The following is a 19,637-nucleotide window of genomic DNA, read 5'->3' as shown; positions in this document are numbered from 1 at the left end:
AATTTTCTCAAGAACAATTCTACCACATACTACTTTCAAAAGCGGGGAAAACTAACACGTGGAACTAACGGAGAAAATCCGCAGCTCGTTTAAGCCCGAACGATACCGGAAACTTAATTTCATTCGTCTGGCTTGAAGGGGAATTTAGGAGAGCGGCGTCGAACCATCGGAAAACTCTGAAAGCTCACGACATTCGTACGACTGGTGGAACATTTTTGCGTGACAGCCCATAGCCGTAATTACTTTCTGTCCATGTGACCCGTCCCCCGCTGCCTCTCCGTTCCAATAGATGTTGCTTGATCGATAATGCATTTGCTAAGAGTACTTTCTTTTCTTTTTTCGTGACACAAAACGCATGTTCTTTTCCCGAGAATGCTTGGCTTTTTGTAATCATGCAATTGTAAAATTTCCAATAAGAGATAAATTTATATTATTCTTTATTACTTTGTAATCTCATTGCAAACCAGCTTTTGAAAAGATAATACCTCAGTACAGCATAAATAATTTTTTAAAGTAATTTTTTTTTTTCTTTATCGCATTTGTACGAGATTGTGCGTTGAAAAGAATTACAAATGGAAGACAATATCTGATTACTTTATAGTCGTTTAATACTCTTCTCTTGCTTTCCGTAAAGACAAAAGCTAAAACATAATGCATAACGTTGCTTTTCGTGCCATTTTCAAGCTTTCAGTTCTTTAACAGATACAATGCGTCGAATTATTTTCTTTACACAAGTTTACAGAAAATAATTTAATTATTTATGTAACAATAACTTTTTTTACTTAATGTCACAAATGCACAAATTTTCTGGAAACCAAAGAACATAATATTATATAAATATCTCATTAAACTCTGTTAATTAGGAATTTAATATTTCACAACTAACTGTAATTAGCTTTAAAAAAATTATTTTATATGAAATGTAAAATTATTAATATATTTATATCATAATAAATTTAGTGGGAGCAAAATTTAATTACCATTGTAACAACACAAACTATTTTATTACAAGTTTTGCGCACGAGAAATATATATCGTGAGAAATACGATAACACTGAATAAAACTCAAATGCAATATTTCCGCGCATAGATTCGCATTCCCTTGACAAGGCATCGTGTCACACGTCCAACTCGAGTTTAACTCGTTTTTGAATTCAAATCCGACAGTGACAGTGATTCGTTCGCCGATAGAGCGGAAAGGCTGGGCAATAACGTCACCGAGAAATTAATGTATTAATTCATGAAACTCGCCAGTTTAAAGAAACGAGAAATGAAAGATAAAGCGGTATGACATGCCGCACATACGTATAATTAACTTTTTCACACTTTGGCAGCCCTCTGTTCGTATTAAGGGACAAAAGGATTTTGCTATCCAACCCGCGCGTTGATCGCGCGAAAACGCGTTCCAATTTCAGTAGCGACGATTTACGGCTGACGCGACCAGCGTGACTATCGCCGAAATTTCGTGCGGATTCCCCGCAAACTTTCTAATCGTTGCATCGCGGCAGATCGAACGTCTATACAGAGAGATCGATGAGCCCGTACTTTTTGCGCAAGAATAAGACAGCTGTTTGCAAACTTTCTCCATAAATTAAAAATACGCCGAAGCACCGAAACTTAAGAAGGATAATCGCGTCAGTAACAGACGATTACAGTCGCGCACTAAAATAAAGTACAATGGGTAATTTAGCAGCTGTAGAATTTCGACTATTTCAACGCAACGACCGAGGCAATAAAGCTCCGCGAAAGAAGGCAAAACGAGATACGGGCATTAAAAAACCGTTTTCACGACACGTTACGCGATAAAAGCCACGTTCGTTTTAAGCGATGCCATATCGCGGGGGCACGGCTTGATCGCTCGTCGAACGGAGGTGCGCACTTTCAATAGGCCCCATCAAACGCGCGATAAAAACTGATTCTCACCTAGGCACCTTCGACTTCGAAAAGGCGCGACGACAGCGATTCGCTGGCGATACCGAAACTCACGGGGATCCGCAGGGTGGATCAGGAGTTTGAAAGTGCAGCGAGGCGATATTGTATAAACGGATGAGAGCTGCCCGTTCCGCGCGAGTGGAATGCTACCGCAAGATCGCAGCGGGTTCGCGTGCGCGCGCGCGCACAGGTGGAATATGTAGTGCGGTATTCGATATTCTTTAGACCCAGCTCGGCGATCCCCATTCAACCTATTCTTACAATGTGTATGCTGGATTTACCTCGTGGAGATAGATATTCCTAACATTCGTTGAAACGGCCGGCTTTACGACAGCTTTCGCGCTGAAAGCTAGAGCTCTCTCGCCCTCCTCTTCTCGCTTCCATCCCTAAAACTTCCCGTCTCTCACGTGAGCGTTCTTCCTCGCTCAAGCATTGATGCGCAGGTATGCATTCCATCTCCTTCGTCTCGCGCAACTGCTTATTGCTCCTTCCTCATCTCTTTACCAACGAAACCAAGCTGCTCCTTGATGCTGGCCTCCGATATCGGCCGCCTTTCTTCTCGCCCTCTTGTTTCTTCCTCTTTGCTTTCCCCCTCCCCCCCTTTTGCACTCTTCACCGACCTTCGCGTCGGCGCTTTTTCTTCTCACGCGATCTTTTACACCTTCTCTTCCTTTTCTTGCAGTTTTATTGCTTCCGCGTCTCTTGGCATCGTGCCGCATCACCTGTCCATACCAATCGATAAATAGCGAGCAAGAAAAGATGCAATGAAAGTCACAAATTGCCGCAGAAAAATGCAAATAATGTGGACGCCGCATTACTTCAGATGCAAAATATCGATCGACGTATTATAATACAATAATTTCTCGCTTCTCCGCGATTATTCGTGGAAACCCTGCGGACCAATTTATTTATATTAGCATGTTGTCATAACGAGTGCCAAATTTCCATACGGATTATCGATGCGCGTATGCGTAGCAAAATTTATTTTGATATATATTTCGCGTCAGCGTACGAAAATTTAACGACTGTTCTTTCGCAAGGACTAGTCGGCGATTTAAAATATTGCATGGTCGCTATTCTTTAATTATCGAGCATCGAAGTATTGAAATCGTACAGCAATAAATTATGGGAGCAGCTATACATCGGTCATATTATTTATAGTGTGCTCGATCGCATGACATATAATTTCTCAGGGTTTATGTCTCTGTAAATATATATAATATATATGTATGTGTGTGTGTGTGTGTTTTTTGTTTGTTGTGTGAGTGTGATTCCGTATAGAATAAATAAGAATCTCGGCGTGCGAAACTTTTACTGTGACTTTTCTCTATACTAAATCAAATCACGTTTCCCGTTTTTCCTCGGCGGACACCAAGATAAAGACATCTATCGGGCTCCGTGCGCAGAAAGGAGAATATCGTCTTAATCTCGTTGACCTTAATGATAAGACCTTTTACATCGAATGATGGGGCAATATTACTATCCGCTTCCGATAATAATTAATCGGAGCTCGGAGAATGGCGGTATGCGTATTTTAATAAGTTGCAATCTACGTTTGCTAATTGAAATAACGTCGCATCTGGAATATGAGATCATATTTCGCAATTATTTTTTTATTTCAGTAATCAAGGATAATGACAAAAAAAAAAATAATAACTTAACCCGACAACTGTCATAAAAGTGTTTAATCACTTTACAGTTTGAACGCATTACGCAATACGCGCATTAATTTAATCAATATTACTATTTGACGCTCTTTAGTAAATATATCACATAGAAATAAAGCTCGTACTGTGTCGTGTAGCATACATTATTATGGTTAATTACATTTGGACGTCAAAAGGAAGGTACGGGTTTTTAAATAAAAAAACTTACCAAAAAGTTTTCATTAAATTTGTCAAAGTTGCATTCTCCATATTCTTGTATCTAGCACGCGTGTCTTGGCTGGTTCAGTGACCGTCTTTCGTTTTTCGACGCTTCTTCTGCTTCTTCGGAAATGCGCACGTTCAGATACATACGATGTACATATATATATATATATATGTGTGTGTGTGTGTGTGTATCGCGCGGGATTGGCCGTGCGACTTCAAGTCGAGTCTTGTGCAATGCTTCTACGTAGAAGAGCGGTGAGTATTGGAGAGGCATCGCAATGCTTGGAATGTTTAATACCGGCGCAACGACACGGCACGGAGAAATGGTCGGCTTCAACCGCGGAATAAATCTCGTGGAATCATACCCGACCTGCTGCCATTTCTTGTCTGCCACGTGCTCTCCAAGAAATTTTTCAAAGGCACGAAGAAACGCTTATTGCATTTCTATACGTAACACTCCTTCACGCGCTAGACCTTGCGCGAGCCCACGAATTCTAGGATACCAAGTTCATTTACCAGAAATATTCGCAATCTGTCTTCTCTTCGTCCGCGGAAATGCAGTAAACTGTAATCGAGAACCCCTTTCATTTCGATGGACTCGTATTTTTATGAGAAATAACAAGCTGCTGCTGCACACCACCGTTTTTCTCGTGTTTTTTTTTCCGCAGAAAGACGTTTCTCACGCACTGCCGACTCATTAACACGTCGCGATTCATGACGAATAATTTTATCTTTCTAGCGCACAGCGCTTAACATGCACATACGCGTTGATTCGACCACGTTCTTGCTCGTTAATTCCAGCCTCGTCGGACGGAAGGGTGCGTTTCTTTTTTCTTCGCGGCAAGTAAAACATTCCGCTAATTGCGCGCTCTTATTTGTCCTAAGCCAAATACGAGAGAGGTATCCTTTTGTTTTCCTTCTTCGAACTCCCGCGATTTCGCTATTCTATCTAGTCATCGTTCACCCTGATGGCCCTGTCGTCCGCCGAGTACGCGATGTTTGCTGGACGCGTTTAATTGCTACTGCCACGAGTAGATTCGGATGGCAACGGCGATAGAACGTTCGTTAGAATTTCATTAGGGTCGTAAGTTCGAACACGCCATCGGAATGATTCGCTTTGAAAGGGTTCGAACTACTGCCAACCCTCGCAGGAAGCCGCTTCAACCGTGCTTGCGATGAACGTGGCCCACCGGCCATTGCCGAAAAGCGATTTGTCGGCCTGGAGTCGTAGTGATAGAATGGAAGCGCGATAGCACGAAGCAATGGCTTCGTTGGTACGCGAAATCGCGTGTATTGTGAACGCGATGAAACAGAAATGCACATTCAAGGCCTTGTAGTTCTATAGGGCCTAGGACAGAAAATTAGTTTATTGACTACAAATTTTAAAACCGGATTTTAAACAAATAAATATGCATAGGTACAAATTTAGCACCGCTTAATTTTTTTAAATAGAATTCAATTTATTATTAATTGAAGTATATAAAAATATTGTATAGTTTAATAAAAGATGACAGACTAGAAATAAAGTCCAGTTATCTCTGATTAATTTTAATTTTATCGAAATGTAAAACCAAATGGTATTTTTTTTGCTAAAAAAAATTTTTAACTCATTTTCCTAATAACTGAAAAAATATCTAGTGTAGAGGATACGCTCGTTCTCGATATTCCGAATAATTGCGAGCATTGCACGATATTCTCGTTATCTGGGCGATAATACTGTCCGTGTATTTCGACCGTAGAGACGGTCCACCACTTATAAACTTAGGTTCAGCGACAACTTTATCCTTCAGCTTAACATAAGGATCGCTCGTGTACTCTGGAAACTTGCTGAAGCAACCATCGTGATTTCCGCCGGGTTTCTTGGGGAAAGGGACATAGAATCGCGCGGCACCGAGTGTCTTCCTTGCAATCTCGACCGGACGGACGTAAGTGGGCCCCGGTCTCTCATCCTCGTAAGGATTGGGGGGGAAATGATCCAACGGCGCACTAGTCGTCAAGAATCGGCCTTCAGACACCACTTCTGTTTCGTCAAAGTAATGATTTATGTTTAGAATTTAATTACCACCGCCAATTGAAAAAAACAAACTTTTAAATAAATCCAGAAAATTGCTGAATATTTAGCACGTATAATTTCAAGAGAGCAAAAAAATTATGTTTATTAAAAATAATCTTTAGATATAAAAAAAATTAATTAATCAATTGATAACAAAAGCAAATCACTAATTCTATCAAAATGTATACGAAAATTTTAATACTATTTTTCAAGAAAATATTTATTAGAAAAATTTCAAACATTTATAATCCTAATTAATTAAATTTTTAATTTTAACTTACGATTACATATAAAATTTATCTAAATGCTGCTAAACGTTTTTTATATGAAAGTTAAAAACGTTTCCCTTAAAAACCAGCGAGAGCATTCTTTTTTTACGATAATTAATCACGTATGTACAAGCATATAAAACGAAGGAAGTATTCCGAAAAAATTCCAATCTGCGTCTATATTCCGTTCTCTCATTATTACTTTTTCACACAGTGGTAGTTCTTGTACTGCGTTATACGTGCATGTCAAATAATTAAGGGAAAGTGGAAAAAACAACAAAATAACTGGCAACTACAAAATAATAATTTTAGTTATTTTTTTATTAGCAATACAAAACGCGAGAAATTTTCTATTGTTCTTTTATTAATATTATTCTTCTTATTAATAAAAAAATAATTATTGATAAATATACTCAGTTACATTTTTACTTATGGCGATCATAAAGTAGTCACAACGCAAAAGTTATATACATTATAGCTTCGATAAATAATTCAAATAAAAACCGTGATATAAAAAAAATTCATTAAATCCTTCGTAATACTAGCATCTTTTTTAAATCTGCAGAATATTTCGTAACGAAAGAATTATAGATTCCAAAGTGTTTTATAATACGTACAATAAAATACGAAAAGAAAGAAACTTGCTCGACAACAGCGCAGTTCAAATAGCACGTATACATGTGACTTCGGCTCTCTCATCATATTCAGCTCAACATCGAGATGAGCCGATCGTTCTAACATAAATCTCTATTGTTGCTTACTACAGCTAAGCAAAAGCTTACTTTATTTTTAATAGAAAAAAAGATCTTTAAAAACATTGTTTTAAAAAATTATAAAAATATCCGTATCTTTAATTGCTCGCTAAAAAGCTCATGTATTTGATAAATTTATTTTAAAAAACTGTGTAAAAAAACAGATTAAATCAGAATCGTTGCAACGCAAACACATTTACTTTTGCCAACAACTCTTTCGACACGATCATCGTAAGGCTCGTGGGAGTACGACGGATAAGGATTGAGGCAAATATCCGCGTATCCCGGCCCACCAAGCGGATTGGGCTTGATCTTCATATTAGGCAGAACTGGCGTCTTTTTTCTCGCTTCTACCTTCAACTCCGGACTAAAGTAAGAAGATTTAGTGAAGCATCCGTATGAATCTCCGGGCGTTGAGTGCTTCTTCGATGGAGATGTCGGTAGCATACGATCACCAATCTTCCTTTTCTCGTCTGGTAACTGAAATGATCACATACCCATTAAGTGTATTATAATAAAAAATACACAAATTTTGTTTTTTATTGTCTTCTTTTGTTGCGTCTTTGTCGAAGCAAAAGTCTCCAAAATAATACAGTTAAATTAAAAATTTTTTTAAAATTTGACTAAATAATAATATTATTAAAAATGAATGTAAAAATTTGACAAGTAAAGAAATTTTAATAAGGATTGCATCACAATCATGCACATAAAATTATTATTAAATTTTGAAATAAAATTGTAATATTAAATTGAAAGATTTCTTTTTTAAATTATAAGACTTTGTAATTTTAGGATTTTAATTTAATTAAAAGTTAAATGCAATCCTTAACTTTGCGCATAAACCTTTAGTTTCTCACAGTAGTTTTTGTCTTCTGTAAATAATTAAAATATTTTTGTTAAAATTATTCTGTATATTGTAAGGACCCGTTTCTTTGCTTCATCACGCCATAATTCCGTAAGTGCCTCTCCTTCAAAAATTCGCTCAAACTTCTTTTCGAATAATATATTGGACGGTCCGCCGAGAATTTGGCGTCCTTTATCGCGAAATTTCTCAGGCCCTCGGTACGCATCAAAAGGGCCTGGTGAGGGATCGTCAAAGAAACCTGAAAAGTTTTATCTGTGAAAGTATCAAATATCTATATTTATATGCATAGAGATAATTTTATTGATCAAAATATGCATTACCGACTCGTTCGAGATCAGTTTTTCCATATTGACGACCAAGTGCAACATCTATTGTACGTTTTCTGCTCATATTCTTTCCTCTTATAATGTCTATAATTTCAACATTATTATCACTAATTAAAGTAACCTAAAACTTTATGTCAAAATATGGAACAGACATATTTGTATAAAATATGCGTGCGATTTTCATTTTTATCAGAAAAAAATAGAGAGAAAATCTTGACTAAACTCTCTCAAAATTGATATATTTTTACGAAAACATATTAAAATTATAATAATAGTGTTAAATATATAATACTGTGTGCAACGTAAATCACACTGTCGTTGTGGGAATTATAGACTTATGAGTAATTGACCTGGTTGCTGTCAATAATGAGTCGTTCGTAATGAGTTCGCGTCGGCATCAGCGGATATCTACGACATTCTCGTTGCGGTAACAGTGGAAACGTTTCATTACAGTCTGTTTGGAGAGACGGCATACTGAAGGAGTTGTACGCTCGTAAGAGCGACTCTATCTGTATACTATTAAGTCTTGTTAATGTTAAGACAGAGAAGTTGCTGATGTCTTAATAAAGGCACGTTCAGTAAACGTAGATGTGACAATTTATGTTTATAATAATACAAATTTAAATTTACAATTAAGGAGTTTACAATACTCGCGAAAGAGGTTTACATTTAATTTCGTACACGCAATATTTTTTACTATCTTTTGGAATTGCCAATCGAGTTCCTTCTTCCCGAATGATTCGACCCGGCGGCAATGTCGTTCGACCGAAAATTCTCGGCTCCAAAAACCCGAGTTCATCTTTGCTCGTAGTCATGCGTATGCGTCAACCCGGTAATTTCCACAAGTCGCTATCTGGCACGACGCTTCCGCGCGATCCTCCGTGCAGTTTCGCGAGGCGGGGCGACAACGGCCGCGATAATAACTAAACTTTCGATTGCCAGGGCGAGCCATTAAGATAAGACTTCGAGGCGGCTAAGGAGGACGCCCGCTTCTCTCTGAACGAGAATAGTTGCGGAATCTGTAAGGAGCCAAACGGACGTTCTGCGGGAAGCGGATAAATAGAAAAACGGGGTAAAGTCAACGGCAAGAAATCGGCAGCAGCAGGAAGAACGGGCGGGGAATGGCGGAATGAGAAAAGGAAACCGGGATAAAAAGAGGGATGGACGACGAGGGTGGCACCAAAGCGGAGGTGAAAGTGGTAGAAAGGTCGATGGAGATGTCAGTGGTGGAAATAGAAAAATGTTGATATACATCGGTCGCGCGATAAGGCGGTAGATCGATTAAGATTAAACGTCCGGTCGCCGAGAGTTTAAGACAAGTTACATTGGAAACTCGGGATTGCCTTTCGTGGAATTGAAATCAAGGAACGTGACCGTTTAATTTGCAAATGGAAGAAGAACAATTGGCCCGGCTCAGCTTGTCTCGCCTCGACTCGGCGCGTTGCCGGCACCACCGGGGAAACCTTTGATAGCTCTGTGCGTCCTTTGGTCGCCGAATATTCCCTGGTGCAGCGTTCGGACACACACGCTACAATGTTACGCTACGCGTGCCTGCTGAAAATTAACGCTTAAAATAACCTAGAATCACGAAAGTAATAAAGATTTAATTACAGTGGCACGATTTCTCGACAAGCTTAGATGAATCAGGTTGAAATTTATTAAAATTAAAATTGTCGATAAAAATCTTGTCTCGCTTCATTGTGCACAATTAATTTTCGACAAAAATTCGTATTTTTTCACTTGTTATGCAGCGCACGTAGATTCATATGGTTTAAATGTCTGGAACACATGGATACCATTTTTCTCTAATATCGTGATATTTTGCGCTCGATCGTCACCTTTCCCAAAGTGCCCTGGGAATCGCGTAGACATTTTTGGTTATTGCCTTACCGTGTATACTTCGACGGGGGAGTCGAAATTGGAAGGCGGCAAACGATATCGACAATTTTCAAAAGGTCGCGCACCGTCTTGATTCGATCTCATTAGTAAGAGAGGCTGACGGCGGAAAATATTCATCTTGAATACCTAGTTTAAATTCTAGTACATTCAGGAAGATTACAAAAATTGAAAAAAAGGATCGATCCGGGTTATCGTCTTAAGTGGAATACGCTCGAAGAGAAATGTCCCGTCTGATTTTTGCCGGATTCCAATTCAATCACACTGATCCCGCGCCATTCATTTCTGAGAAGGCTTGCTGAGAAAACAAGTCGTCGGTAATAGTCGGCAATAACAGTATATTCATGAGTGAGACATACAAACGGGTTTATTGTATAAGTGTGTTCTGATACGGACCACCCAGTGGTTTAATAGAAGTGGTCGCAGAAGTGGAGAATTATCGATGCCGCGGTAGCAATGCAGAACCGTGTCCATTAATTTAACGTTAGCCTAAGGGAGTTTAAATAATTAATCCGACGACCTGGCCGGTCGCGATTAAACGCTACAATTAAGCCGAAGGTTCGCCAGACGTCCTTGCCGGAGACCGCATCGTCTTTCTATATTCTCGTTCCTCTTTGAGAGAAAGAGAGAGAGAGAGAGAGAGAGAGAGAGAGAGAGAGAGAGATATGCGGATCAGCAGGGACTATAATGAATACTTTATCCTATCTCTGGTTGCAGATATACATCGATCTTCCTATCTATACATTTTTACAAATATTATAATGCTGCTTTCAGATTGCAGTTGACATAATAAAAGGAAACTTCGAATATGCACAAAATGCTTCAAAATTTATATGTATAGTGTATAGCTTCAGAATTATCGATAAAAATTTATATTTAAAACTTTTTAATGTAAAATTTAAAACTGAAAAACATCTGTATATTTTATCTTCTGTATTCACATCTGTATTTTACATTTATATTTAAATTTACATTTAGAAAGTTTATTTTAGATAAATAAACCAAAGAATTTGTTTGAATTATATCTCATTCAAATAAAACATCATATTTTTATTTAAAGAGGTATGATCAGATATATGATAAAATATCGAATGGTTATGGTTAAAGAATAATTTCACTAAATTATATATTTTTAATCTAATATACAACGTGCTGTACATATCCGTGTGCTAAATTCGCAAATTGTACATCAACTACGAGACGCGTTTACCCGTTTGTAAAGTGATTAGCAGAAGAAAGGACGACGTTGTCCAAAGCTGTATCACTTGCATAGCGATGAACTGCGTACGCACTACTTGAGCCACTCCCACTCTCCGTAGTCAAAGAGCCAAACTGTTTATACTGACTGAGTGTCGCGATTGTTGGCAAATTGGCGGTGGACGGATCTGTCGACGATGGCCGAGGTTTGATGAAGTAATGGATGTTCTCTGTCGACGTGTTGACTCGACCAAGCCGTATACATTGTAATGGTACGTACACACAATGCCAACAGGCGACGTGGTGACTGCCAATACAGCGTTCGGCTTTGTACGTAAGCCCAATGTGTACGTAGGTACACAGACATCCGTATACAATGCGTACTGACGTAACGTAAGCCATCGACTGTTCTTGCCCTACGTCATCCGTTTTATCATATGGAATTCCTGTTAATACCTTTTCGGTGTGGCTTTCGCATATTCGGATTTACAAGCGCATTTTGCAATATTTTTCATAAAAAACGTACTTTTTTTTTTTTTTTTAAACACGGCGAATGTAAATATATTGATCTGTTAATTCGATTAAACGGCGTAGCGATATATCCAGCGCGAAAAAATGATTAGGGACGAAAAAAATTGGACGACGTGATTTTTATGAGCGAGACCATATAGTACCGTCACAGTCTTGTGCGCCTTTTTCCGAACACGCGCGACTTGACTGCGTCGAGATGATGCATAGCCCATCCGGCGGTATGCGCCAGAAGATTCTATGCGTCGCGTATCCACTACGTGCCGCCGCAGTGCGAAATTATGACAAAGGGTTTGTGTCTTTCTCTGCTCTGCCATCTCGCAAAAAGAGAAGCGCTGTTCCACGCGCGAGCGGTAGGACAATGGAAGTACATACGAGGGAGTGTGCAACAGCATGGTGGAGAGCTATCGCGAAATAAAGCGGTTTATTTCACCGACGTTGTTTTAGGAATACCTGCATCAGGGTTGCTTGATATTTCCTGTAATCAAGGCAAATATCTCTGCGAACGTTGATAAATAGAATGCTTAACATTACTGTGTGTGTATACCGTACGTGATTGTTTTTACATGTAAATACGGCTTTTGTTTCTTTGCAAGAAGTTGACAAATTTTAAAACAGATTTTTTACTTATTTTACTTGCCGTTTACAATTGCAGGTTTATGGAAAATTGCACTTCTGATGATGAACTTCTCTTTTGCGACAACCGATACTTAAAAAAAAGTAAGCCAAATTACTGGGCATCGCGTTTTTGCGATTTAATTGCTAATTGTATACTCTGTGTGCGATTTTCGTTTTTTATTGCATTTTCTCGCTGAAACCTTTCGCATTAAAGATGACCTGATCACGGGTCGAAACGTGTGTAATTTGAATCTATTAAAAATATAATTTTGCACGCCACGAAAAACCAGCTTTGGCTCTTAAATCCTGATACTCTGTAATTTCTATTTTTATTATTTCTGTTATATTAAAACATATTTAACCATTCGAATATTTTATATACAATCATTGCCTTTATTTCTTTGCGAAAAAAATACCAATTTTTTTCTGGTCATATTAATATATTTAACAAGTCAAATTGTTTCTCAACAAATAATTTATCAAGTTTTAACACTATCATCAATTTTAACACACCGGAAATTGCCGATATCGCACATAGAATCCTGCAGAAAAAAAAACGTAGAAAAATACACCGCGGTAGTTGCGTGGAAAGAAATTACGAGCAAATAACTTGTCTATTCGCATCCGGATGCACACTCATGCGCGACATTACGGCATGTCGTTCACGTCAACAACGGTGGGAATATACTTTACCTTTGCGCTCCGTTTTTCCTTTCTGTTTCACTCCCTCCAACCTTTCACACAGCGAACGTCAGTGCCACCATTCTGATTTAGTATTTTTCCAGGACACTATATTGCTGAAAAGGGAGCTTTTAAAAACCACGACGCTTAACGCACCCACCGGTCCCGGAGTATGGCAATGGGGAGCGTTCTTTTTTCCGCCAACGCTCTCCCACGCTGTGTTCGTTTTTTTCCAATTTTTTTTTTGTCCGGCACTCGGGCACTCCGGCGAAGCCTCTTCCGGCGGCTTTTATCGTAGCGCGACTCGTCCGGTGAGTTTATCATTGTGTCGCTTGCCTGGGCCGCTATGAAACCCTTGAATAAGTCTTCTTGACCGTCACGTCGAAGGGAATCTTCGTTTTGTATATATGAGAATGTTGCGAGAGAAGAAAAATGTCACAAAGAGGAAGCGAGTATCGATCACGAGTACGATTACATAACTTTTCTTAAGTGGTATCAATTCCTCCAACTGCGTCGAAAGTAACCATTAAAAGAGACCTCGCCTTTCGACGAATAAGATGACTACAAAAAAAAAAAAAAAAATACAATAAAATTGAATTAATGGGACATCTTTTCGTAACAGATGTTAAGTAACGTTCTGTCGGTGATTCGACTTCGGCAACTCGGATGCTCGAACATAATTCAAAACCAATAAAAGTTCATTAAATTCGCACAATGGAATTAACACGCACGGTGGAAAGGGCTCGAGCCAATTAGTCGTTTGAATGCGAGGACTCGCAGCGCAACGTTTCATTATTATATTCTGAAAAATGTCATTATCGGGACGAAAAGGGGAAGAGTATAAATGAAAGTACACGATCAATTAAGTACTATACATTTTATTGTATCCTGCAGTCGGGGTCTTTATAAATAATGAACAGTGAATACCGACATTAAATGAGTTTCCTATTTGTCTCTTTCTCTCTGCGTTTGCTCTGATGGACGACGATTGGACGCCGTAGATTCGTTTGCTTTATAATCGCATTAATGATGATATAATAGTACTGATAACTTACAGATGCTTACAGACTCGCTTTAACCGTTATCGTGAATACGTACATTAGTATGGGATGTGTGTGGGGATGAAATATGATTAGTGATGATAGAATATATTAGAGAATGTGCACACGCGCGCGCGTGCTTTCGCGCGGCATACGTACAGCCACACTCACACGCTCGTCATTCCACATCCGCACAGACACATTCTGCCCCCGCGGTTTAACTTCTAATTTCGAGTTATATTATCGAACACACGTAGATTATTTTGCTTGCAATCTCTCGCGCATTCATATACATTCGTATACATACCCACGTGATATTATCCAGAAACTTGCGCGCGAGCGGTAATCGTCACGTCGCACGGCGGACAACGGCGGCATACTGGCTGTGCAAAATGAAGAAAAAGAATTAAAAACGGAACGACGCTTATTCCGGGGCCACTTTTAATTAGACTTAATTTCCTAAAGATTGCGAGGTCAAATGCAAAAAACTCCTCTAAGCAAAGATTATTAAAAACGGTAGCATACAGATAAATATGTAAATTCGTAATACAAAAATCTACGAATTGTATTGCTCTCGCAAATGAAATCTATGTAAGCTAATTTCATTTTTGTATTGCACCACCAGCGTTTTTAACTATTACGTATATATTTATATTAAGTTACAATGTATTAAAACAGTTGATTTCTAACGGTGGAGATTTTATGAGTTTTAGAAACGGTAGAAACGTTATCCCGTTGTCTGTTAACAAATTTATTATTGAATCGCATTTTTTCAATAACATGTAATATCTTCGGGACTCGCTTGGACCGGTAAAAATACAATAATATTTTTTTCTCTTTACACGCGTTAATTCTCTTGAACTAAAGCAAAATAAAGCCATTGTTATTGTTATATTTTCCGTGCACTGCAGTTGAAAACTTTCCTTTATCTTTCTCAAAAATGAATTTTGCGTGAGAAAATGTGGAACAAGCAAACAATCGAAACAGATAAAACTCGGTCATATTGTCTGTCGACAAGCGAGAATGAATAGTCCGTCTGCAAAATTTTCGCTTACACGACCGACATAGTTGTAAAACTGTCCGTTGATGTTTGCGTACTTGACATTAATTTGCAAATTGAGCTCCCTCGAATTCAATCCGTTTAGATCTTTTGGATTTACGGACCGTGCATAAAGCAGAATATAGACGACGTCTCTCGAAACTTTCATTAAGAGGTAGAAGAACAGCGACATCAGAAGGAGGCAACGTCAAACCAAAGAAATGCAAAATAAGAGAGAAACCGCAGAAAAGCGAGGAAAGCTCGAACGGAAAGTTTGCCCTACAAAACATTCGGACGTCGTTGCAATTCAATACGTTTCAATATTCTCTCTCTCGCGATTCGGTCCTGTCTCTCGCGCGAAATCATAATTAAATTTATCGCGCGGCCGCTGGTTACGCGCGGATGCGGTTTTTGCGTAACGAATCGCGCGCAGGCGCGCCCACACCCGTCTCATTGAAATATTTTGCACCTGCTCGTGCAATAATGCTCCTGTTAAATTATCACATTACACAGCCGGCGAACGGCGGCGTTGCCTCGAGTAGAAACTACTGATTTACGCCAAACTAACCGTACGTCATTGTCAGGTAGGGCTGCTTAACGGTTCATTTTCCATCGGCACGATCGGCAATTTGTTGCTCGATCGATCCTTGTCTAACCGTTGCGCTTTTACGGTGTCGCACGTCCCGATCCCGCACAGTTCTGCCCGAGTACATCCCTAATGCAATCGTATACCTCACCGCAGTACATTGTGCGCGCTATAAAACTTCTAAAATGCAAATGCTACTTGCGCACGTTATTCACTGGCTCAACTAAATTTTTTCTGAATTTAGTTTACATATGCGCGTATGTTTTTCAACTGTTTCATATCCCTTATACACTTTTTAAATATTTGTTTAATATTAAATTTTACTATTAATTTTTAGTGTTAAAATTCTCTCTTAATTTCTTCAAAAAATAACGACAAAACATCGTGTTTGAAATACTTTTTTTAAAAATTTAGATGTATGTATATTATTACTGCATTTCCAGAAAAAAAAATTGCACATAAAAGATAACAATGTAATATGTGTAAAATATAAGACTTTTATAAAATGTCAAATCGTAAAAAACTGCAAACAAATAAAAAATATATCTAATAACTAAGAGAGAAAATGGTAAAGTTTTTATATTAACATTTCTTTTTAACAGCCAACAAAGTTGACTTGATGTTCGTCCACGTCAAACATATTTTAAGCGAACAACGATGGATGAAGCATTCTTGTCGTCCACGTCCGTCCCATATTTTTCGCGCTGCGTGCCCACCCAGCATGAAGACTAACACTGAACTATAGCAAATATACCACAATCGTTATTTTATGCTCGACAAACGCGAGCGATTTCTTCGACCCATTGCGAGCCACGAAAATATTGCTTCCACCAGATAAAATCGAGTAATAAAGACACACCTTGTGTGGATAGGATCCATGTTTTAGCGAATCGTCAATTATTTCATCCGCAAAATTGCAATATAAATATTGATCGTAAATAAAAAATTTATAATTTGTTTAAAAAATATTAATTATAATGTAAATTAAAAATGTAGATATGATGATATGTAGATATATGGACCTATAGTTTTGTAATTATTAAAACTTGATCAGTGCCAAACAAACAAGAAAATATTTTTTATCGCTCTGCATACTACAGAGTGTAATTGTACAGCACAACACGGAACAATCAAAATAAGATTTTAAATAAACTAGTAAATTTTTGGTGTTTCAAAAATTGATCAAGTACATATGTACTATGTGCTCGTCGTAGTAGCCAGTGTGCCGAAATCTTTGGACGGTGTCGTTCGACGAATTCGCGTTCGACGTTTCGAAATCTTATAATGTTATTCTCATACTAAAGGTACATAACAGTGTACACACATAATATAAGTTCAACAAATATATATGTATATATATAAAAGTATATATATACAAGAGTATATATATACATCTTAGGATTTTCTAAAACACATTTGCTGCACCTTCGCAACACTCGTCCTCTCCAATCGATAAAAAGTTTTTCGTTGTTACACTCTTCGAGAAATAACATATTAAAATTGATAAAAGAATAATACATTCATGAATGATGCATTCACGAGATTTAATTTATATTTAAATCAGACGTAAATAGAATATGTATATGTTTACGTCAGTGTACTATTGGAAACCACCGGTTGTTTAGAAACCGGATGTTTCGCAACAAAAAATAAAATAAAAGTGTCGTCGATTGCAGTTGATCGAATCATCACGTGGCTATTTTTCTATCACCGCGTTACAAACACACGTTTACAGATAATCGCGCATTACATATCACATGAACGGTATCTCTTAATTAACGGATCCGCATTCGAGCATTGCGGACGCGCAAATAACGCGCACGAAGACAACATGTCAAGATGTTAGTACCAAGAACTCAAACGTTGGGAAGCGAGGGAGAGAGAGATGAAAAGTTTCTCTACCTCTTGTCGAGATTCGCAAGCGCGCGTTTGTAGTGCGAACGCTTTAGTCGTCCTTACGCAAATCTCACATCGATCGCCGCTGCAAGTGATTAAGTCAAGTTTCACGAGAGACGCCCAGAAGTGTCTGTAGAAACTGATACGCCGCCTCGCGTTCCAAGCGATGAAATTGCGAGACACGGTGCTTGCTAGCGAAGCCACTCCGTCCAAAAGTTAAGTCCACAATCGAAACGAATTCGGATTGGATATCTCCGTCCGCGTTGTCGCACGCGCGTGCATGTATTCCCGTCTCGCGTGAGAATATATAACCGTTCTATGTAATTCGCACCAATTGCATGCGGTTTTCCCGCGCTGGGAAGCGAAGGCCCTAACGCCCGAAGTTGTCCGTTCGAGGCTGTTCGTTTCGTGGAGACATTTCGAGCGCGTAGAGTCTCCGCGGGGAACGAGAAAGTTAGCACCATTCGAATCGCAGGCCCGAAATGCAGCGGGGTCATCACGGTCACCTTAGGAGCGACGACAGTGATATCACAACGGTGAGGATGAAGGTCGCCCTCGGGGCCGAGGTACCGCCGTGTTGCATGGCAGCTGGATTCTCCCCTGCAAGCAATACGGAAACGCATACGCCATTAATTCAATGTAATTGCTCTTTCTCTCTTCACTTGCAATATTTTTTTTGTTTACGATGTGCCGAATGATATTTTCGAGACCGCAGGCCAAATTTTTGAAAAATGTTTGAAATGTTTTGGGGAAAAAAAAAAAAAAACGTCGCCTGTCCTCGATATTTTCACTGATATCGCATCACGAGCGGCGCGTTGCAGATTAAAGTCGAGTATCATTTTTCCAACACACATATTCTATACAAATATTGTATTTCATACGAACTGCGGCTTACAAGAGGCGGATACCGGGCAAAATTTGTGTTATTAAATCGTCATCCTTCCCAATAAATCAAGGCATTCGTTATATTTTATGGTTTGAAGTTATACCAGTTTCATCCTTTGAACAAAGAAAATGAATTGTGTTTCCGATTTAAAAATTTAGTAGCAGAATGGATTTCTAAGAAAGTGAGAAAGAGTGGGTTTTTAAAAGAAATAACTTGAGTTACATGTGAAATCTCCGCTAATAATCGAGAACAATATTTCTTTTTCAAACTTCTACTTCGAAGTGGTCGACAAATGTCTTGTTATTACAACGTTTCTCTCCCATTCGTCTGTTTTTTATCTTTTTCCAAATTACATTTTTGTCTTTACGTTTATGACGTGGAGTTATTGGCCTCTACTATCGCAGTGAGTCTATTGATCTCTGTAGCATTTATTCGCCCAGCCAGTTATCAGCGTCTCGATACAAAAAAGAACACGTAGAAAGTTGTATAATAAATTGCCCCGCATTCAAATCATCTCAATTTATCTCACAAAAAACTCAGAATGGAAATAAAATACTTATATTTTGTGTGTGTGCGTGTAGAGGGAGGATGTACATATTTAAATGCGTTGTACATATTTAATTACAATACGGTGTACATATTTAAATAATAAATAATTGTAATAAAGTAAATAAATAATAAATAATTTGTTCTCCACTGTAACGAGCGAAATATATTTCACACCGATCGAGTAATTTGTATTTTTATTTAATTTATAACGAAATACCATGATAAAGGTCGAGAGATTTGGCACACATAGTGATCGCGGCCAATGCACTATTTGGCTTTTGAATCGTCAAAAAATTCAAAATAAACGCGCATTTGGCCACCTATAAAATCCGCGGCAAAATATCAAATGTGGCGCGCAATCCAGCGATCAACGGTGCTCAAACGTGACAAGGGCTTGCGGTTCGCAGGCACCTTTCGTAAATATAATCGATCAAAATCACTCGTAACAATCGCAGGAAAAAAATCGCTTTTAAAGCACACGAAACAATTGAAAAAAAGGATATCATTGACATGCCAATTAAATGGAACGAATAATAATCGAAATATTTTTCTATGGGAAATTTCATCAATTTTAAATAACTCGTGGCATCGCATTTAAAAATTTATATCACGATTGTTAGTTAAAAATTGAAGGCTATATTGTTATTAATCAA

At 38.4% G+C, this 19,637-nt stretch overlaps 2 protein-coding genes across 11 annotated transcripts in view; both read right to left on the bottom strand.

Annotated features, from left to right (window-relative positions):
- Positions 1-264: 264 nt before the first annotated feature.
- LOC105667627 (cilia-and flagella-associated protein 96-like) lies at positions 265-8,578 on the bottom strand. Of its 2 annotated transcripts, XM_067353447.1 has the most exons (5): positions 8,419-8,578; positions 8,063-8,152; positions 7,802-7,980; positions 7,078-7,357; positions 265-5,823 (listed from the first exon to the last, which is right to left on the bottom strand). In XM_067353447.1, exons 2-5 carry the CDS (start codon positions 8,130-8,132, stop codon positions 5,438-5,440), a joined length of 915 nt encoding a protein of 304 aa, XP_067209548.1. In that variant the 5' UTR covers positions 8,133-8,152; positions 8,419-8,578; the 3' UTR covers positions 265-5,437. The 2 variants fall into 2 exon arrangements, with proteins under 2 accessions (XP_067209548.1, XP_012214951.1); XM_012359528.2 differs by lacking the exon at positions 8,419-8,578 and having other exon boundaries at positions 8,063-8,385.
- Positions 8,579-13,850: 5,272 nt separating this feature from the next.
- The window catches only part of LOC105667821 (defective proboscis extension response 14), a 124,086-nt gene continuing 118,299 nt past the window's right edge, over positions 13,851-19,637 (bottom strand). For all 9 annotated transcript variants that reach the window (XM_067353440.1, XM_067353436.1, XM_067353445.1 and 6 more), the window contains one exon: positions 13,851-18,149. In XM_067353440.1, coding sequence (XP_067209541.1) covers positions 18,052-18,149 — 98 coding nt within the window. In that variant the 3' untranslated portion in view covers positions 13,851-18,051. The remainder of the gene's footprint in view (positions 18,150-19,637) is intronic.

This window comes from Linepithema humile, chromosome 4 (assembly GCF_040581485.1).
Source record: "Linepithema humile isolate Giens D197 chromosome 4, Lhum_UNIL_v1.0, whole genome shotgun sequence".
Lineage (NCBI taxonomy): Eukaryota > Metazoa > Arthropoda > Insecta > Hymenoptera > Formicidae > Linepithema > Linepithema humile.
Note: the sequence above shows the minus strand (reverse complement) of the source record. Positions and strands in the feature narration are given on the sequence as shown.